General features: G+C 43.4%; 1 protein-coding gene and 1 pseudogene across 8 annotated transcripts in view; both read right to left on the bottom strand.

Annotated features, from left to right (window-relative positions):
• Positions 1-22384, bottom strand: part of ablim2 (actin binding LIM protein family, member 2) — a 647794-nt gene that overhangs the window by 391977 nt on the left and 233433 nt on the right. For all 6 annotated transcript variants that reach the window (XM_085961823.1, XM_085961814.1, XM_085961859.1 and 3 more), the window contains exon 3: positions 20719-20902. In XM_085961823.1, coding sequence (XP_085817949.1) covers positions 20719-20902 — 184 coding nt within the window. The remainder of the gene's footprint in view (positions 1-20718; positions 20903-22384) is intronic.
• On the bottom strand, positions 6145-20806 carry LOC147122889 (importin subunit alpha-3 pseudogene; annotated as a pseudogene). Of its 2 annotated transcripts, none has more exons than XR_015072350.1 (2): positions 20719-20806; positions 6145-9977 (listed from the first exon to the last, which is right to left on the bottom strand). The product of XR_015072350.1 is annotated as an importin subunit alpha-3 pseudogene, transcript variant X1 (transcript). The 2 variants fall into 2 exon arrangements; XR_015072353.1 differs by having other exon boundaries at positions 6145-9959; positions 20719-20805.

Genomic DNA, 22384 nt, shown 5'->3' with positions numbered 1-22384 from the left:
CTGATAAAATATCGGTAGAAGTGGAAAACGTAGAAGCAATGGAAGGGGTGAAAATTGATAGACAGGATGTAATAGAAAGGCTGGGTATGCTTAGAGTGGATAAGTCGCCTGGTCCAGATGACTTGCATCCCAGGTTGCTAAGGGAATTGGGGGAGGAGATAGCAGAAGGGGCTTGCCATAATTTTCCAATCTTCCCTAGATGCGGGGAAGGTGCATGAGGATTGGAAAGTTGCAAATGTGACACCATCGTTCAAGAAAGGGTGTAAGGACAATCCTAGTAACTACAGGCCGGTCAGTTTAACATCAGCGGTGGGTAAAGTTTTAAAACAACAATCAAGGAAAAAATTAACGAGCATTTGGAGAGGTTTAAGCTAATTAAGGAGAGCCAACATGGGTTTGTAGAAGGAAGATCGTGTTTGACTAATCTAGTTGAATTTTTTGATGAAGTAAGAGAGGATTGATGAAGGGAATGCAATGGATGTTGCCTACATGGATTTTCGGAAGGCGTTTGACCAAGTACCACATAGAAGGCTGGTTAACAAAATTGAGACTCATGGAATAGGTGGGTCAGTGGCAGTTTGGATAAGGAATTGGCTTAAGGACAGAAAACAGCGAGTTGTGGTAAAGGGCTGTTTTACAGACTGGAGGATGGTAGACAGTGGTATTCCCCAAGGGTCAGCGCTGGGGCCACTGCTTTTTTTAATATATATAAATGACCTGGATATTGGAATACAAAGTAGAATTTCTAAATTTGCAATGACACCAAACTTGGGGGTGTGGCAAACAGTGATGATACCAATCGACTGCAACAGGACATAGAAAGGCTAGCAGAATGGGCAGACAAGTGGCAGATGGAATTTAATACAGAGAAGTGTGAGGTGATGCATTTTGGCAGAAGGAACAGGGAGAGGCAATATACACTTAATGGCACAGTTTTAAAGAGTGTGCAGGGACAGAGGGACCTGGGAGTTAATGTGCATAGGTCCCTGAAGGTGGCAGGACATATTGAGAGAGTGGTTAACAAAGCATATGTGATCTTGGGCTTCATAAATAGAGGTATTGAGTACAAAAGTAGAGAAGTTATGCTGAACCTTTATAAAGCACTGGTTAGGCCACAACTGGAGTATAGCATCCAGTTCTGGTCACCACACTTCAGGAAGGATGTGAAGGCCCTTGAGAAGGTGCAGAGGAGATTTACCAGAATGGTTCTAGGGATGGGGGATCTTAGCTACAAGGACAGATTGGAGAAGCTGGATTTGTTTTCATTAGAGCAAAGGAGGTTGAGGGGTGATTTGATAGAGGTATACAAAATTATGATGGGGTTGGATAGGCTAGACTGGGAAAGGCTGTTCCAACTAGTTGATGGTACAAGGACTAGGGGACACAGATTTAAGGTTTTGGGCAAGAGATACAGGGGGGATGTGAGGAAAAACTTTTTTACACAGCGAGTGGTGATGACCTGGAATTCGCTGCCGATGGAAGTGGTGGAAGCGGACACACTCAATGTTTTCAAGTGGAGACTGGATAGGCACTTGAGGGAAATAAACTTGCAGGGCTACGGGGATAGAGTGAGGCAATGGGACTGACTGGATTGCTCTAGAGAGCCAGCACAGACTCGATGGGCCAAATGGCCTCCTTCTGTGCAGTTATGACTCTATGACTTGCCGTCTGCAGAATCTGTGCTGGAAATGGGCTGAGTAACAGCTTCTGCCTGAGGAAAGTGATCATCTGTCAGGTGGGAGCTTTCACTGAACATTTCATGCTGTCAAGTAATCAGCTGAAGCAATGGCCATTGAACTCCCGTCTCAGGTTGACAGACGTGCTTCCTGAGCTGCATGAATCCAGTGGCAGGGAAATTTAAAAAGTAAGCGAAAAGGCTCTTAAGTGCCTGTAAACTATCTGATAATCATCTCAATTGGATCCCCCGCCGCTGCCGGTTGGCTCAGCTCCGCGATGATAGACGCGCTGGGGGAAAGACGCATGGGAGCATGATGACAGCGGGTTCCCGAGCCGGTGTCAAAAATAACAACTTTCCCATTCGACCCGCCACCGATCGCGCCCACTACCACCCCGGAAAATTCCGGCCATATCTTTGGTTCCCACCACAAACTTCATTCCCTAGCTACTGATTCCATCTGGCTACTGTCAGAGGCTGAACCAGACCATTAACAACCTCGGCATCCTATTCGACCCCAAGCTGAGCTTCCGACCCCATATGCTCGCCATCCCAAAGATTGCCTATTTCCACCTCTGTAATATCTCCTATCTCTGCCCTGCCTCAGCTCATCTGCTGCTGAAACCCTTATCCACGCTTTTGCTACAACCAGTCTTGAATATTCCAAAGCTTTCTTGGCAGGTCACCCATCTTCCACCCTCCGCAAACTTAGGCTCAACCAAAATTCCGATGCCCATATCCTAATTCGCACCAAGTCCCATCAAGGGCCATCAAAGGTGGAGACAAAGGAGTGGTTCAACAAATTGGCAGCTGCAGAAGTAATGTGGTGAATGGAGGGCCACAAAATAGGCAGTTTTGAAAAGGAGGGAGAACGGTACCTGAAGGTAACAATTTACTACGTCAGCTAGCAAGGGAATACAAAAGCTTTTGAACCTTCATAATACTCCCATGGAGATATAACTCTCATTCAGATAATAGCTGTGAAGACTAAGCCTTAGCAAAAGGCAACAGGCTCGTTTTTTTAAGCTATTATCATTTTACTTTTTTAAGGCTGATTTCTGGGATGAGAATGTGTACTATGAGGAGAGATTGAGTAGAATGGGACTATATTCTCTGGAGTTTAGTAGAATGAGAGGTGATCTCATTGAAATGCATAACATTCTTAGAGGGCTTGAAGGGTAGATGCTGAGGCTGTTTCCCCTGGTTTGAGAGACTAGAACTAGGGGTCGTAGTCTCAGGATAAGGGGTTGGCCATTTAGGACTGTGATGAGGAGAAATGTCTTCACTCAAAGGATTGTCAATGCTCAGTTGTTGAGTATATTCAAGACTGAGATTGATAGATTTTTGGACACTAAGGGAATCAAGAGATATGGGGATCGGGCGGGAAAGTGGTGTTGAGATCGAAGATCAGCCATGATTTTATTGAATGGTACAGCAGGCTCGAGGGGTCGTATGGCCTACTCCTGCTGCTATTTCTTACTTCCTTTTGTTAAGTTATAACTGCATAGAATAAACTGACATCCAAAATAGCAGGAACAAAAGTATTAGTGGTGTTCAAAATTTGATTGGATGCTACAGTTGCAAAGTTAGGATACTATGGGTTAAGCTTTTATGGGCTAAATGACCTTTTCTTGTCCCAGATTGTTCTTATCTCTTTCTAGTTTGTTGATACAAGTGTGCTCATTGCAACCTGATTTTTTTTCTTATTCCTGCTAAGTGCCAAATATGGTCTTCCTCCTCCCTGCATTTGCACTTCGTTGAAGTCAAGACTAATTTTTTTTTATTCGTTCCTGGGATGTCAGCGCCGCTGGCAAGGCAAGCATTTATTGCCCATCCCTAATTGTCCTGGAGAAGGTGGTGGTAAGCTGCCTTTTTGAACCGTTGCAATCCAACATGGTGAAGGTACTCCCATAGTGCTGTTAGGGGGCCGGGGCAGGGTGGGGAAAGAGTTCCAGGATTTTGACCCAGTAACTATGAAGGAACGGCAATGTATTTCCAAGTCAGGATGGTGTGTGACTTGGAGGGGAACTTGGAGGTGATGGTGTTCCCATGCGCCTGCTGCCCTTGTCCTTCTATGTTTAAGGTGGTGAATGGAGTGCTAATCAAGCGGGCCGCTTTGTCGTGGTTGGTGTCAAGCTTCTTGAGTGTTGTTGAAGCTGCACTCATCCAAGCAAGTGGAGAGTATTCCATCACACTCCTGACTTGTGCCTTGTAGATGATGGAAAGGCTTTAGGGAGTCAGGAGGTGAGATACTCGCCGCAGAATACCCAGCCTCTGACCTGCACTTGTAGCCAAAGTATTTATGTGGCTGATCCAGTTAAGTTTCTGGTCAATGGTGAGCCCCAGGACGTTGACGGTGGGGGATTTGGTGATGCTAATGCCACTGAATGTCCAGGGCGGTGGTTAGATGCTCTCTTGTTGGGGATAGTCATTGCCTGGAACTTAAGTGGCAGGTAATATTCACGCCACACATCAGCCCAAATTCTGAATGTCTTTCAGGTCTTGCTGCATGCGGGCATAGACTGCTTCATTATCTGAGGAGTTGTGAATGGAACTGAACACTGCAATCATCAGCGAACATCCCCACTTCTGACCTTATGATGGAGGGAAGGTCATTGATGAAACAGCTGAAGATGGTTGACCCAAGGACACTGCCCTGAGGAATTCCTGCAGCAATGTCCTTGGGCTAAGATGATTGACCTCTAACCACCACAACCATCTTCCTTTGTGTTACGTATGATTCCAGCCAATGGAGAGTTTTTCCCCGGATTCCCATTGACTTCAAATTTACTGATGCCACACTCGGTCAAATGCTGCCTTGATGTCAAGGGCAGTCACTCTCGCCTCACCTCTGGAATTCAGCTCTTTTGTCAGGTTGGCCAGATTGGATTTGTCCTGTTTTTTTGTGGGCAGGACATACCTGGGCAGTTTTCCACATTGTCGGTCAGATGCCAGTATTGTAGTTGTACTGGAACAGCTTGGCAAGAGACGCAGCTAGTTCTGGAGCACAAGTCTTCAGCACGATAGCCGGGATATTGTCGGGGCCCATAGTCTTCGCTATATCCAGTGTGCTCAGCCGATTCTTGATATCACATGGAGTGAATCAAATTGGCTGAAGACTGGCCCCTGTGATGGTGAAAACCTCAGGAGGAGGCAGATATGGATCATCCACTCGGCCCTTCTGGCTGAAGGTGGTTGCAAACGGTTCAGCCTTGCCTTTGGCACACGCATGCTGGGCTCCGCCATCATTGAAGATGGGGATGTTCATGGAGCCTGTGTATATGATCTACTTAGATTTCAGCAAGGGTTTTGATACTGTGCCACTCAAGCAATGAGTCCACAAGGTTGGAAGGCATAGAATAGGTGGCAAGCCAGTAAAGTGCATTTAAGAAACTGGCTAAGCCAAAGAAAGTAAAGAGTGGTTGTGATGCAGCTGTGTTGACATTGTAAGGGGTGGCTAGCTGGTGCCACAGTGATCAGTGCTGGGTCCATTGCTATTTACAGTGTTTGCAAATGGGGCTGCGGATAAAAACAAAGCTAAGTTTGCAAATGACATGAAATTGGGGTGTGTGGGCTTTCAAAAAAGTAGGGAAGAGTCAAACCAAATACAAAGTTATTTAATGGTCCACCACCATTCACGACTGGCTATGGTAGGACTGCAGAGCTTTGATCTGATCCGTTGGTTGTGGGATCACTTAGCTCTGTCTATAGCATGCTGCTTCTGTTGTTTAGCATGTATGTAGTCCTGTGTTAGAGCTTCCCCACGTTGGCACCTCATTTTTAGGTACACCTGCTGCTGCTCCGGCCATGCTCTTCTACACTTCTCATTGAACCAGGGTTGGTCGCCTGGCTTGATGTTAATGGTAGAGTGAGAGATATGCCGGGCCATGAGGTTATAGATTGTGGTGGAATATAATTCTGCTACTGCTGATGGCCCACAGCAGCTCGTGGATGCCCAGTTTAGAGCTGCTAGATCTGTTCTGAATCTATCGCATTTAACGCGGAGGTAGTGTCAGATAACACGATGGAGGGTGTCCTCAGTGTGAAGCTGGGACTTCGTCTCCACAAGGACTGTGCAGTGGTCACTGCTACCAATACGGTCATGGACAGATGCATCCGAGACAGGTAGATGGGTGAGGACGAGGTCAAGTAGGTTATGACATTACCTCAAACTCGTAACTCCCCCAGTCCCAGTCTGCCAGCTGGCATAGCATTTCTGTTTGTCAACCTACTCAAAAGCTCCTTTGTTTCTGCTTTCAAAACCGCTGTGCCCACCAAATTTCTCATGGTCTTCCACCCCCGCCAATCTCCTGGTACAACACTCATCTCTATCAAATACCAGAGCTAGTTCTAGAGCTGAATAGAACAGCTCCCTCTGCACAGTTAAATCCTCTATGATTCGCAGATGATCCTGGATGTGCGCGAGGACAATACCAAACGCTTCTTCACCATAAACTGCTTGCTTTGACCTCTTTTTCCTGCCCCCTTCATCCTCACTTCAAACACCAAGTGTGAAGACTCAGATTTCTTTGTCTCCTAAATTGAGGGCTCGCACTCAGATGCCTTAGCATTCTCCACCACTGCTGTCTCCCCTGGCCTCAATCAACCATCTCCTTACCTCAGACCCGACTACACAACAGTCTGTAGCATCTCTCGCGCTCTCTTTTTCACATACAGTCATCATCAGGCTAATCTCTTCCATGAGATCCACCCCCTGCTCCCTGCATATCCTCTTGACCCAGTTCCTGGCCACTCTACTACCTTTGCTCGACCAAATACTCAATGGCATCATAGACTCCTCCCATTCAATAGGCAGTGTTGGTTCCATTCAACGCTGCTATCATCACCCCACCCCGTCTATTTCTTCAGTGCACAGGAGATAACCAAATATAATGCTGGTTGCTGAATTTGGAAAGTCTGATTGATAGGCCACAACATGGGGACAATAGCAGGTGGCATCATGAATCATTGAAATTACAGCACGAGGCAGCCATCAGGTGCTGGTGTCAGCTCTTCAATGGGAGATATTTACCCCAGTCCCATTTCTCCATATTTGTTTATATCATTCTTTTTAAAATACTTATCCAATTCTCTTTTAAATGACATTAGAGCCTCTGCCTTAATGGTCAAGACGTAAAGCATTCCACACTTTAATAAATAGCTTTGTGAAAAAAAATGCTAAATCTATTCCCCATGAGGTGCTGTATTTAGTGATGAACATATAAATTAATACTATGATTGGCAAACTATCCTCTTGTTTTCAAATGGAGATAAGAGGTATATATGGAGATGCATTTTAAGCAATTTTTATTTAGGTATTTTTTCCCAAATACAACTTTCCATTTAACATTTTGTTCTTACACTACAAGGTGTTACTTTAAACATATGTACAATTGGTGAACATTACTAATGAGAAATTAAATTATTTTACCAAGAATCTAAGTGTACATATATTGATATAACATAGATGTTTATTCTCTGATGTTCGTATTTTAATCACTGTGCATATTTTTAATTCAGTATCAAATGAAGGATTGCATTACTAAAACATAGAATCAGTGAGGAATTCAAGAACAAATGTGGTGCTTATGGTTAATAATTTTTCATACCATAAGCAGCAGAAAATATCCCATGTGCCAACATATATGAAGGAAAAATATACTTATCTGTGTATATTTTGTTATTAGCACTGGGATTACAGCTGCTATAACCAATCTAGCTTTCTCTACTCTCTCAGAGAGTGGACCCATGCTGAAGCACAGATCTATGGGCACTAGCCACCTTCTGACACCCTTGCCCTGAAATTCCATAGGGGTTCTCCTGATCTCCCACAATAACTTTGGCAAAACGGCAGAATTCTCAGAGAATATAGGAACAGGAGCATTCAGCTCCTCGAGCTTGTTCACCTTACATTTAGATCATGGTGATCTCATTGAAACATATAAAATTCTGGTGAATTTGCGCTGCATTACCTCCATGGGAAATCCATAAATGTCTGAAAATAGATTTTCCGAGTGGTCCCTGACAGTCTCCCACCTAAGTTATACTGGGAGATCAGGAAAACCCTCACAGAACTTCCAGGCCCTTGTTTCTAAGATGAATGAACAACAGAAGAGAAAACACATTTATTTGGAGGTTCTGAAGGATTAAGAGAAATAAAATCATAAGGACCAAAATGGAAATTCAATGGCCATTGCAAGTTAGTCACTGCAGGTACAGCATCATCATGGGGCATAAACTCAGGATTATCACTAGATGAACAAAGTGGGGGGGGGGGGGAGGGGGTAGGATAATTCTTTTCACAGCAGTTGGGGGTTCTGCCACTGGCATATCCAACCATGTTTCTCTAAACTTTCTATTTTGCACAATAAAGTATGAACACTGCAACTAAACTGCCTAAATTCTCCAGTACCTATTTAGTATAAATAAGACAAACTCATGTTGCTGTTTTCCGGGCTTTATTCATTGACTTGTAGAAGGAAACCAAGTCCGCATACATTTACATTCAACTGTATGCATAAGGACAACTCTGTGATCAGAAGTTTTTTTTTCCCTGATAAATGAATAGCAACCATGACTTGAATGGAGGAGTCTAGTTTAGTTTGGGATTTTCGGGGATGACAAACACAATCTGTAGAACAGCTCTTCAACTTAATGCAGCATTGGAAGAAACAGGATTGATCAAATCTTCCATTTCAATAACTCCAGAAAGTAAGCCTCTTTAGATCGGGAACTCTTTTTCTGGACTGCTTGTGGAAGAACTAAAACCACATTTTGCATCTTCCATTTTTTCTGGCACCAGAATAGAATCTTCTTCTTCTTCGGTTGTCAATTGATCAAGGATATCATATGCCAGTTTATATATCTCCTCATTTTCATGCAGTTGTAATTGTTCAATCATTTGCAAACCTCCACACTCTTCAATCCAGTTTGCTATCAATTCTGTCTTATCATTTGCTGTATTCAGGATATTACTTAACCCATCCAGTACCACTATAATTATCTGAGGGTCCAGCAGTGTAAGCAGCCTGCAGAATGGAACTACTGCATTCTGTTCAATCAGGTAGTTAATCTGATCTTTCCTGCCGCAATTAGCTAGATTGGCTATAACCCAAGCAGTTTCTTTTTGCGTAGCATAATCCCCATTTTCCATGAGATTTACAATCATAGGAACAAGGTTAGCATTAATCACTGCCTGTTCCTGCTGCTGGTTCCCAGCAGTGACATTGGAGAGAAACCATGCAGCATCCTTATTGAGTTTCACATTAGGATGAGTTAGCAATGCTGGGAAATGAGAAAGAGCTCCACAGTTCAGGACCACTTGTGCTTGTTCATCAGTACCAGTTACAATATTTCCTACGGCTCGCAATGACACAGTCTGAATATTGACCTCCTGATGGCCAAAGAAAGGTACCAAATGAGGAACTATTCCTGAATCTATAACCATCTGGATCTGGTCATCTTCAGCATCTGTTATGTAGGACAAGGCCAAAACAGTGTCTATTAAGACATGAATATCATTATGGTGAACAAGAACACACAGAGCTGGAAGAATCTCTTGAACAGATTCCTTTGGCAAAGGAGGGTCTTTCTGACGGCAGAGATTAACAATTACCCATGTGACAGTGCAAAGGAAAGGAAGGGGGACTGAAGCATTGACAAAAGAAAGCACGGGCTTTATCACTCCTAGACTAATGACATAATCTCTACATTTAGGCCCATCAGCTATTACGTTGCCTAAAGCCAAAAGTGCTTGTTCACACACATCCTGATGTGGACAGCTTAGCAGTCTTAACAAGAGCGGGACAGCATTTGATTTAATTATAACCTCTGTGTGTTCTGAAGGACCGTAAGCAATGTTTGCTAAAGCCCACACTGCTTCTAACTGCAATGAAGGATTGTTGTCCTGTTCTAGACAGCGCATAAGAATTGGAAAAATGCCAGAATTGATTAAATCACCTATTGGAGGAGCATAATCACCGGACACCAACTCTCTAGCAGCTTGCACTCCGCTGAGTTGAATTTCCTGGTTATCACTAGTTGCATTTTTTACTATTTCTTCTAATGATGCATTTTGCACTTTGAAATCACCATCAGGATCAGTTTCTTCATTTCCTACTAGTACATTCCTTCGCTTTAAATAGTGTTCATCCCTTTTGATTTTTCTTAGTTCAACAACGATCTCATTTTGTTGTCGTCTCACAGTCTCCAGATCCCGCCCTTTTTTCTTGAAATTCTTTATCCTTTGATTATCCAACTTATTGTTGTCTGCCATATCCATTTGCTTCTTGGGAAAAAAGGACTTGTATTTAAAAGAAAAGGTAAAGATTCAATGATTGCAGATCTCTTATCCAATGTTTCCTCACCTTTATACTCAGGAATGGACCACTCATTATAACTTTTAAATGGAATCGATCTGAATTACAAATTGTCTAAGACCATATTACTATGAGGATTGCAAAAACAGTGCCTGTTTATGCACCGAGCTCCCTTTTACTTACTATCTGTGACTGAGTTCAGTAAGTCATCACACCAGTATTATGACACAGTCCAAATCAAACTTCCCAGCCAATCAAATTTCAATATTCAAATGAGGGTCAGTAAATAAATTTAGTCAATAAATACAGGAAATGCTGGAAATACTCGGCAGGTCAGGCAGCATCTGTGGCGAGTGAAACAAAGCTAACGTTTCAGATCAATGTCCTTTCATCAGAACTGGAAAAAGTTAGAGATGGAACAGGTTTTAAGCAAATATAGAGGCAGGGAAAGGGGGAAGGGAAGGAAAGAATAAAAGGGAAGGTCAGTGAAAGGGTAGAAGGCAGGAGAGATTAAATGACAAAAGGAATGATGGTGCCTTGAATTAATTCTTCGTCTCACTCCCACTCTGACCTCGGCCTCCTACGCTGTTCCAATGAAGCACAACGGTATCTCGAGAAACAGCCTTTCACCTTTCGGACTCAACACTGATTTCAACAATTTCAGAACGTAACCAATGTTCCCATTTTTTCAGACAGTAAGTGCTGGTAATGATTCTGCTGTTGCCATTTACACCTCCTCTAAATCCATCTTCTGTTTCTTTACTTGTACCATTAACATCCCCTTTCACCTTGCACCATCATCCCTTTTGTCTTTTAATCACTCCTGCCTATCACTCCTGCCTTCCACCCTATCACAGACCTTCCCTTTTGTTCTTTCCTCCCCTCCCTGCCTCTGTATTTGCTTAAAACCCGTTATATCTTTAACTTTTTCCAGTTCTGATGAAAGATCATCAACCTGACACGTTGGGCTGGATTTTCCTAAGCCCCTGGAGTCGGGTTGGAGGCGTGCGGGCGATAAAAATCGGAGATCCGGGGGTCCCGACCCCATCCCGCCTCCATGTCAATTTCATAGGAGTCGGGTTGCCGACAAGTGCTGGAACCCGACTCCCAGAGGCGGGAAGGGATTAAAGGCAATTAAACTGCCTGTTAACAGGTAGTTAACAGATAGTTTTTTGCCTATTCGCGATTTTTATTGCTGGTTTGTGGGCTTCCCAACAGCTCCAAACCACGAAAAGTTTTCGAGGCGGGACGTGGGTCTGAGGTCTTGGCGGGGTCGAGATGCCCAGTGTTCAGGTGAATGAGGGGTGCAGGAGTGCAAAGGTAAGTGTTTAGCAAGTGTTTAAAGTGTTTAAATAAGTTTAACTTACTTTTACTTACCTTTACAGGAGTCCTGCATTCCGGTGTCGGGAGTCAGCTGCAAGAACCACAGAAGCTCCGATTTAAAAAAAAAAATCAGCTTCTTGGTTTCTGCAGCAAAATGATTTTAAAGTTATCCTGAGAAAGGACTGAGGCTGAATTAGCAGTTTCTCAGTGCTTGACAGCTTCAAACAGCTGTTAAACACGGATATTTCATCTGCCAAAAGCTTTTGACAGATGAAATGTCAATCTCTGACGTCACCTGTTGCCGGGTGGCCCTTAATTGGCCTGCTGAGCCCACAGGGCGGGCTCAACAAAGTCAATCAGAGGAAAATCCAGTGGGTTGGCCACATCTCCATGGAGGCGGGACAACAAGCCCGAATGTGGGTTTCCCACCTCCAACCCGCCCCCGTAGCAAAATCCACAGATGCTGCCTGACCTGCTGAGTATTTCCAGCATTTTCTGTTTTTTCAGATTTCCAGCATCTGCAGTATTCTGCTTTTAAATTTAGTCAATACTCTTATCAATATGGCCAATAACAACCAACCAGTTAGTCCTAGAAATTTATGTTGACATCTTGTTTACATTACAAAGCCAGATTGGCAATTGTCTCAGAGCGGTAGATTTCCCATTTCTATCCTGCCTGAAATCAGGTGGGATAGCAGAGGAAAAAGGAGCAAAGTGAGCAGTGAGGCCTAACATTGCATTGCTGCCCCAACCTCAATTTCCCTCCCCCTGTCCCTGCCAGGACTGCCACTGCCTACGCTTTCTCCTCCCCCGCCACATCAAATGTTGGTGAAGGGAGGGCAGGGCTGCCTATTTCCCTCATATCTACTCCAGTTCCCTCTGCTCCCCAGGACTGCCAGGTGAAGTCTGGCATTTGGCCCAAGGTAACTGATAAAGTAAAAATAAAATGCATTAATAGTTCACAATCTGCTCCCCCATTTCTGAAACTGCTTTAACTGTTTAAAAACACAAATTAAATGTGAACAGGAACTAGTTATGAATTACTGAAGAGTTTATTTCAGGGCTCCAAATATCATAAGGGTATTTGTTTGTGAAGAGAATCTTTCACTTAAAACACGTCCTCCAGAGGACAAATCCCCATTATAAATGCCATCTAAAGACTGGTTAAGGCACTTTAATCAACCAAGCAGTAGTATGTGTATAAACTTATTGCTCAGGCATGAAGTGCTGTGTATTCTGATGTAGAACATCTTTACTTATCAAGGAAATTAAAAAAATCCAATCATTACACAGCTACAAAAAATAGTTAAACTGAAAATGACATTTGACCCCTATAAATCTGTAGTTTTACAGCTAAAATGGAATACAAAATAGCAATTGTATCTCAAAAACAGCAGAATGCCCAATATTCTGAGAGTTTAATGTGGGGCTGATTGCTTAATGTGGGGCTGATTGTGGAGCAGACTGTGTCCAGAAAGTGCTCAGTAGCGAGAACTGGCATCGATTCCACAAATCCACACAAGAATGGAAGCTTGGGAGCAGACTGCATTCAACCATTGCACAACCTCCGTGAATAAATAACCTGGCATGAGGGCCAGGAAAATTCTGATGTGAAAAAAGAACAAAAGGGAGTAAACAGTGTTTAACGACCGCAGCAGGACAGGATTACAATGACAGAACAACCACAGCAGCTGAAGGAGACCAGAGGCTGGCACTGCCCTTTCACTTTGGAATGCTTGGAGGGGGACAACAGGAATAAATGATGGAGATCCTGAAAAGACTATTCTCCATGCGCGTTCTGCTTTACAGAGGGTATTGGATTATCAGAACATTCAGATCCACTAAAGAAAAGTACAGTACTGTATGTGGTGCTGCCATGCATTATGACATCATTCAATAACTGTAGATCAGTAAATATACATTCACGTTACTGCTGATCATTGTATTACAGGGCCCAGATCACAATCATACAAAGTCCACTCAGACACTAGGGGAAATATTCCTGGGTTTGAGCCCAGGTGCACTGGATTGCCTGAGCACAGTGAATTATCAGGAAATTAGGTGCGTGGGAGCACACTGTGTAAAGGAACATGCCTGATTTTCCTTCCATTCATTTATATGCCACCAACTTTTAAATGGAAGGAAAACCAAACAGATATTGAGGTTTAGGCACTGATAATTGCTGTTCAAAAAATCACATGTTTGATGTATAACTAATGGTATGTATGCCTAGCTATACTTGTGTTCGGTTGGCAGCTGTGGATTATACAAGAGAGATAATGAGCCATTGAGACTGTAGCTATTATCTTGCAAATACCATCCTTGTAACTGGTTATCCTGTTAAAACAAACCATGAACATACACCTCAACAAGATCCAGGAATCATGCATTGATGCAAAGTATTACACATTTACTATGAGGATCATTTTCTGAACATTGTGCACTATCTACATAGATAAAATGAAAAGCCCCTTACCACTGATGGATGTAATCAGATTAACTTTATCTTCTTGTGTGTGCACTCAATTCAGCATGTGTACCACAACCAACACTTGGGAAGCCAATAATGGTATAAAGCTTTTGGCGTGCCTTCATCTGTGCCTCTGCAATCTTGTGGAATTGCACATTTGTGAGCCCTTAAGAAGAGTGCATTAGTCACTACTGAAAACAGGCAGACACTGGGGAGAAATTTAATGGGCAGCTCGCAATTTAAAAACATGGGGGGCCAGAGAGGCGGGCACCATTATCACCCCTTTGAAGACCAAGGTTCGCCTGATACAATATTCAGGCAGACCTGTAAATGTGTGAGCAGCCTGCTGGAGGCTGCTCAATAAATTATCCACAAAATGTTGAGCTTTTATTTTTGTGGGCCCAGGAGGAACAGGATTGCTTCACCTTGGCCCTCTAATCAACTCCGTCCCATTGCTAGCCCATTCAAGGCCTCCTTCCTTCCCAGTCCCAGGCCCAAGCTGCTGGTCATTTGGTGCCTGCAGCTCACTGGCAGCATTTCAATGAAGACCAAACCCAAATTTTGTTCAGGCCCTTTGCCAGCACCAACAGGCGAGCAGAGCAACTGCTCCACTGACTTCACGCCTATTTTGGGTGGAAGTTGAATTTTTCAGCCATTTTGTCTTGACAAATAGCTAGGGAAAAAATGACTTGCTGGTGCCTGTAAAGACCCACCCGCCAAAATAATTACTGGCTGCTGTCACTTTTACAGCTGCTAGAGATCAGTTAAGAGTCACTAGCAGTCTTTTTTTTAATTTGTTTGTTTATGGGATGTGGGCGTTGCTGGCAAGGCCAGCATTTATTGCCCATCCCTAATTGCCGTCGAGAAGGTGGTAGTGAGCCGCCTTCTTGAACCGCTGCAGTCCATGTGGTGAAGGTTGGGAATGGTAGCATAGTGGTAATGTTATTGGACTAGTAATCCAGAGGCCTGGACTAATAATCCGGTGACAAGAGTTCAAATCCCACCACGACAGCTGGGGAATTTAAATTCAGTTAATTAAATAAATCTGCAATAAAAAGCTAGTATCAGTAATGGTGACCATGAAACTATCGGATTGTTGTAAAAACCCATCTGGTTCACTAATATCCTTTAGGGAAGGGAATCTGCTGTCCTTACCCGGTCTAGCCTATATGTGAGCAGTTAAAGTATTAAAAATCCTGACCTGATCCTGCCTCCAATCCGCCCACCTTTGCCAGAGGCAGGCTGTGGGCGGGTGGCCAACCTGCTCCCAGGGGGACCGTACCTCAATTTAAATATTGTAATGAGGCTGAAAGCCTCTTTTTATCCCTCCATTTTGTGTTTAACTGCCTGTGTGTGGACAGGTTTCACACAATTCGGGAAACCCGGCAGTTAAACAGAGGTGGGGACTGCTGCATCCAGGAGGTAAGTGGCTTTACACCTACCTCCTGGATCCAGGGTCACTACCATACCCACTCCCCGCATTCTAGACACTCTTCCCTCCCCCCCAATGAGGCCTCCAATCACAACCCCCAACGATGAGGAGGAGGCCGGCCATGATCCTCTGGTGGCTGGCCCCAATCCTGTCTCCTGCCGATCGGTCCTCTCCCAGCCATCCCCGCCCCGATCTCAGTCGATCATCTCCCCCACCCCTCCTCAATTCCCGGCCACTCGCTTGTGAGGCCTACCCTCCCGCAGCCAGCCAGCCTCTCAAGCTAGCTAGCTGCGGGCGGGAATCCGAGGCCTTGCATTCAAATCAAGCCTGCTGTTAGTCGGCAGGGCCTGCGGGAAACCCAGCCTCCCGGATTTCCCGCCCGCCTTGGAGGCCACCCGCCCCCCTTGAGAAAATTCCAGCCAATAATACGAACATACGAAAAACGACCAACAGGAAAAGACCTGCTGGTCCATCCAGCCTGTCCCATACAGTTGTGATGCCTTGTGCTGGGGTCTGGCCTGCTCTGCTCAGGCCAACATATGGTCTACATCACCACTCTTTTGCCAGCAGAACAGCCAGAGTAGAACTTCAGAATTTATGATTTTATCACTCAATCTTCTACTTGAACTCATTCTTTCCTAGGACCTCAAACTTGTGAAGTTTTTTAACCTCCCTCACCTTTGCACTGTAATCTACATGTTTTTAAAATCCAATATTGGTGCCCTCCTAATTACTATCTTCTCCCCTACTGTTAACAACCTGGTGGTGCAAGTATGAGTCTTGGTCCTTCATCTTTGTTTCTTAATTTTTAAAAATTGCAATGGGGTAAGACAAATTTATATGACTAGTACGTCCAAAGTGGCACGTGTCAACAAATCTAGCAACATATGTGAGTCATGGAGCAGAGATATAAAAAAAATGTTCCTAGTTCATCTACGGGAAAGATTCTGTTTGCAGCAGGGAGGAAGGATACAGCTGGAGCGGAGAACAAACATGAGAAGTCTATGTTTTGTAATTTTATGGAACTTGAGCTCCAAAGATTCACCATCTCTGGGATAAGTCATGGAGAAAAACCATTTCCACAGATGTGAAGTCACAATACCAAATTGACATTACAGAGCCACGTGATATATGACAAGTGAGGCTGACCAAACAGTTCACAAACAACAAAATCACGAGTCAGCTTCAGAGAACAAGTTATATCCATCACGTGACAGCTGCCATGACAGGTTCTAATTATGAAGTAACAGTAAGTTTTCCACTAAGCAAGAACATTTTTAGGTGAATATTTTTGTCGCTTGTTAAACTTACACATGCAACAAACAGAATTCCAAACAAGGGCAATGCCTGGGAGAGCGTTCCACATAACGACAGGTCTATTGTGTGTGCACTGCACTGTTTGGACTGATGTAGAATGTAGGATATAGTCACAGTGGCTCTTGGGGTCTTAGTGCAATAATCGAGGTCTCATTCTCGACCTGGAGCCAGTTACAAAATTTCACTTTAGAGGCCACCTCTACCCTCCTTTTGATGTTTTTTCTATTGCTTTATAGAAAATCAAATACCATGAGAAAACAACCTCTTCCATTTTCATCTCTGACCACTGGGAGCCAGAAGAGGAAATTGTTCTATACCCGAATATTAACAGGTCTCACCATGATGGAATACAAAAAATCAAAGCAAAATAATGAAAGCAAAATGTCACTGACTAACAACAATTACAAACCTGACTGCTTATAAATTTTATTATAGCTTGGCCAGTTCTAATGCAGAGAGTGGAGTTCACAGCCTTATGTACATTGTCACTACCAGATGCTAGTTTAATAGTCCATAATAAAACAGGGGAGCTGGAGGCAATCATGCGTTGCGAGGAACCAGACATAGTAGAGATTGCTGAGACATGGCTACAGAAAAATCAGGACTGGGAATTAAACATTGCAGGGTATAGCATATTTAGAGAAGATAGGGAGGGGAAAAGGGGAGGTGGAGTAGCTGTACTTATTAGGGATAATATAAATGGCAGTAGAAAAAATGATGCAGATATCAGCAAGACAAAAATAGAATCCATATGGATAGAGGTAAAAGATAATAAAGGATCAATCACACGAATAAGGGTAGTCTACAGACACCTAATAGTGGAAGGGTGATGGAGGAAGAAATGTGCAAACAAATTAGGGAAATGAGTAAAAAACAGAATAATCATCATGGGGGATTTCAAATCCCCAGATATTAATTGGACAGAAGAAGTAGGTAAAGGGGATAAGGGAATGGAGTTCCTACAATGTCTACAGGACTCCTTTCTAACCCAATATTTAAAAAGCCGAACAAGGGAGGATTCGCTATTGGATCTAGTAATGGGGAATGAACCAAAGCAGATAAGAGAAGTAAAAGTAGGGGAACATACAGGTAATAGTGACCATAATATAATATACGTTTTAAGATGAAAATTGAGAAGGACATAAGTTAATAGATTGGAGAAAAGCTGATTTTGAGGGGCTGAGAATAGAACTTGGGGGAAAAAAATGGGCAACAATACTAGCAAACAAGGATGTAGAACAGCAATGGGAAACATTTAAAACGGTGTTCAACAGAGTGCAGGAAAAATAAATTCTGCTCAAAGGAAAGAACAAACTAAACAATAAGGAGACTCCATGGATGAATAAAGCCATAAGGGAACAATTGAGGGTAAGGAAAAAGGCATACATTAAGTACATAGACAGCAGGGGAGTGCATGATAAGAGAATATGAAAAGATTAGGAGAGAAGTCAAAAAATCAATTAAGGAGGCAAAGAGGAACTATGAAATTGAATTACCAAGGAACATAAAACAAAATAGTAAAATATTTTATAGGCACATCAATAAAAAAGGAAATTTGGGATGGGAATAGGGCCATTAAGGGATAGACAGGAAAATACCATAGGTAACGATAGAGAGATGGCAGAAATATTAAATCATTATTTTGCTTCAGTAGTTATCAGGGAGATAGAACAGGTGGACATGACATTGGATGATGAGATTAGTAATGAGGTAAGTGCATTTAAAATAAAAAAGGGGATATATTAAATAAACTAATCAAACTCAGAGGATAAAACCCCTGATCCGGATGGATTGCATCCACGCATTTTAAAAGAACCTAGGGAAGAGATAGCAGAGGCATTACTACGCATATTTAATAATTCGTTAGAAAAAGGTGCAGTGCCAGAGGACTGGTGGATAGCTAACATAATACCGATATTTAAGGGGGATAGAACATGTCCAGGGAATTATAGACCAGTCATCTTAACATCGGTAGGAAAAATAATGGAATCCCTACTAAAGGAGAAAACAGAAGAACATCTAGAAACCAAAAATATAATAATGAATAGTCAGCATGAATTTCAAAAGGGAAAGCCTTACTTGACCAAACTTATTGAATTTTTTGAAGAGGTAACAGAGAGAGTAGACAATGGTAATGCAGTAGATGTAATTTATCTGGATTTTCAAAAGGCCTTCGATAAGGTATCCCATGATAGACTGATGAACAAGGTCAGAGAATGCGGAGTCAGGGGACAAGTAGCAGAATGGATTGCTGGCTGGCTTAAGGCCAGAAAGTAGGAGTAAAGGGTAGCTATTCACAGTGGCAGAAGGTAGGTAGTGGTGTTCCACAAGAATCAGTGCTGGGACCACTGCTGTTCACAATTTACATTAATTTAGACTTTGGAATCAAAAACAAAATTTCTAAATTTGCAGATGGGTGGGGGGGAAGTCAATAAGTTATAGGAGGACATTAATAAACTTGCAGAATGGGCATTTAATTGGCAAATTAAGTTTAATACAGATAAATGTGAGGGATTACATTTTGGTAAGAAGATTAGAGAGGTCACTTATTACTTGGAGGGTGCGAGTCTAGGTGGGGTACAGGAACAAAGGGATCTCAGAGTACAAATACACAAATCACTAAAAGTTGTGACACAGCTTAGCAAGACCATAAAAAAAGCAAATCAAGCACTAGGGTTTATTTCTAGAGGTATAGAATTGAAAAATAGGGAAATTATGCTAAACCTGTATCAGATCTTGGTTAGACCACACTTGCAGTACTGCGTACAGTTCTGGTCGCCATATTACAAGAGGCACTGGAGAAGGTGCAGAGAAGATTTACAAGGATGATACTAGAAATGCAAGGGTATACATATCAGGAAAGGATGAACAGACTGGGTCTCTTTTCTATTGAAAAAAGGCTGAGGGGTGACCCAATAGAGGTCTTTAAAATTATGAAAGGTTTTGATAAAGTAGAGAGAGAGAGAGTTTCCACTTGTGGGGAAGAGCAAAACTAGAGGCCATCAATATAAGATAGTCACGAAGAAATCAAATAGGAAATTCAGAAAAAACTTCTTTACCAGAGAGTGGTGAGAATGTGGACCTCACTACCACAGGGAGTGGTTGAAGCGAATAGTATAGATGCATTTAAGGGGAGTCTAGACAAGCATATGAGGGAGAAGGGAATAGAGGGTTTTTCTTGATAGATTTAGATGAGGAAAGATGGCAGGAGGCTCGTGTGGAGCATAAATGCTGGCATGGACTGGTAGGGCTGAATGGCCTGTTTCTGTGTCATATATCCTATGTAAGTTTGTTGCTTAGAAACCACAAAAACACAGCAAAGAAATTCTAAACAGTGAATCAAATGAGTCAGGCAACTAGCGGGAGAAAATTTTAGATTGATTATTGTTGTCTGGTGATGGTGTGACTTATGACCTATATTTACTACAACAAATTCTTCGGTGGCTATGTTTCTATGTCTGTGTATAAAATCTGACATGTTTATGCTACAAGTTGCCCACATTTTATTTGGGCCTGTACAAGAATGGTACAACACTAAAATCAATTATACACAATGTGGTATTAAACTCCAAAATAGAACATTGTGATACTCTACTGGTTAATTAGCGACATTTATTTACACATGTCACAAACACACGTGATATGTAATCACAAATATCAATCCACAAAGGTTTGTGGCACTTCTAAATAAGTCATTGTGAATTCATGTCTTCCATGAATTCCTGAGTTCCTGTACCCCTGGTGGTCTTCATCAGAACTTAGCGTATGGTGGGCACAGGTACATCTGGTGAGTCCTGGTGTACCAACCGACCACAGGACAGAAGTGGGGCCCAGATGGATGTCCAGGCAGAAAATGTGGGGCAACCATGGGGATACACGGCATTCCCCCCCACCCCCACCCACCCAAGAGTCTTCAGCCAGTCTTTTCAATCTCTTTGGCCAGTTAGCAGTGGGGGAATCCCAGATGTGGTCCTACCCCGCCAAAGACATTCAAATCGTAGGAATTTCCGTGACTTCATGAACTTTGGCAAGGTCACCCCCAGAGGTCCAGAGTGGGTGCATCTCAGTACTTGTGCCGAGTTGTACCAACCCACAGATTTATGGGACCTTCGTAAATATAAATTGAACCCTTCTCCTACAGGCCTTTGCATTTACATAATTCTGTAAGAATGTATTTCCTTACCTGCAAACAGCACAAACAAAGCACTTTGGATGGTAGGTTTTGCCCAGAGCTGAAACCACTTCACCCTCTATAAATTCATTACAGCTGAAGCAGCGTGTTCCATACAGTCTCTGATAATCGGAAGTGCAGATGTATTCCCCTTGCCTCACAAAAAATCCACCCTCGGCCAAGTCACATCCACATACTGGAACAAAAACATAAATAGATGAGATAAGTTTTAGGCTTATATTTAAAACTATACTGAGCTTTTATTTTCTCCAGTGGTATTGTGTTACGAAAGAACAGAACCATTCTGTGGTGCAAGAGAGGGCTGGTACACAGGGATGAAATTTGTCAGAAAACAGGGTGAATGTGTATGGGCCTGATGGCCTATTCTCATCCTAGATACATATTGGCCCAGAAATTCCAGAACGGGGCTTGCAGCGCGTGCAAGCCCCGTATTTACACTTACCCCGCGCTACTGCCGATCAGCTCCAGGGACGCCTGGAATTGGTGTTTCCAGAAGAAGAATCCCGGGCAGCGTATGACGTCACGCCGCCCAGGAGTGCAGCCAGCGCGAAGTCAGGAGCGTGCAGTGCAAGTGAGACACGCCCCTTGAGGTCTCAGTTTCACTGGACACGCCCCCAATGTTTCTGTCAAGCTGCTAACCATTTTTACATGCAAAGCAGCAGTTTAAATAGGTTTTTGGAAGTTTTTTGAAGATTTTGGTAACTTTCATAAACTTTTTAAAATGTTTACATTATTTTGAGTAATCTGAAGTAGTTTTAAACAGAATTAAAGCAATTTAAAGACTTTTAAAAGCCCTAAAAGAATTTTTTTAATTCCATTTATTTATTTAGCAATGTCGTCGTCATACGTGTCTTCACACTGTTCCCTTTGGGGAACTGTATGAAGTGGTGGAAGGATTTATGGCCATGATTAACGCTCATTCCGTGACCGTAACCATCTTTGAACCAGGCATTAGGGCGGTTAGTCCTATGGCGGGAGGGTTTTACGGGCTCCCACAAGCTATACAAGGAGGGGGGGCCACCCACACCCACGGACGCAAATATCCCACTGGATGTCAACCCAGAATTTAGAGCCGGAGCTCCGACTCCACTTGCCGGGACTGTCTGGAGCGGGGTTCGAAACCCTACCCTGATCTGGCCCAGCGGCGGGGATCCTACCGCTATGACAAAGGCCCAATCCGATTAGCAACGTGAAATGGCAGCATAGGGCTCCAGTCACGGGGAGGGAAAAGGCGCAGGAAATGTATGGGTGTCACCTTTTGTGCGGAGTAGGCCTTTTGCGTAGCAGTAAGCATCCCTGCCGCTGGGCCAGAAGGAGTAGGGTTTTGAACCCCACTCCAGACAGTCTCGGCAAGTGGAGTCGGAGTTCCAACTTTAAATTCTGGGTGGACATCCAGCGGGATACTTGCGTCCGTGGGTGTTGGTGGCCCCCCCCCCCTCAGATGGGTTGTGGGAGCCCGTAAAACCCTCCCGCCATAGGACTAACCACCCTAATGGCTGGTTCCAAGATGGTTACGGTCACGGAATGAGCGTTAATCACGGCCATAAATCCTTCCACCACTTCATACAGTTCCCCAAAGGGAACAGTGTGAGGATACGTACGATGATGACCTCTTGCGCAATGCACCTCCTTGGACCCTCAGTCGCAGATGCGAGGG

This window comes from Somniosus microcephalus, chromosome 2 (genome assembly GCF_052327205.1).
Source record: "Somniosus microcephalus isolate GS21.2 chromosome 2, FLI_Smic_1.0, whole genome shotgun sequence".
In the NCBI taxonomy this organism is placed as follows: domain Eukaryota; kingdom Metazoa; phylum Chordata; class Chondrichthyes; order Squaliformes; family Somniosidae; genus Somniosus; species Somniosus microcephalus.
The sequence above is the reverse complement of the archived record's forward strand: the minus strand, read 5'-3'. Positions and strand labels throughout refer to the sequence as shown.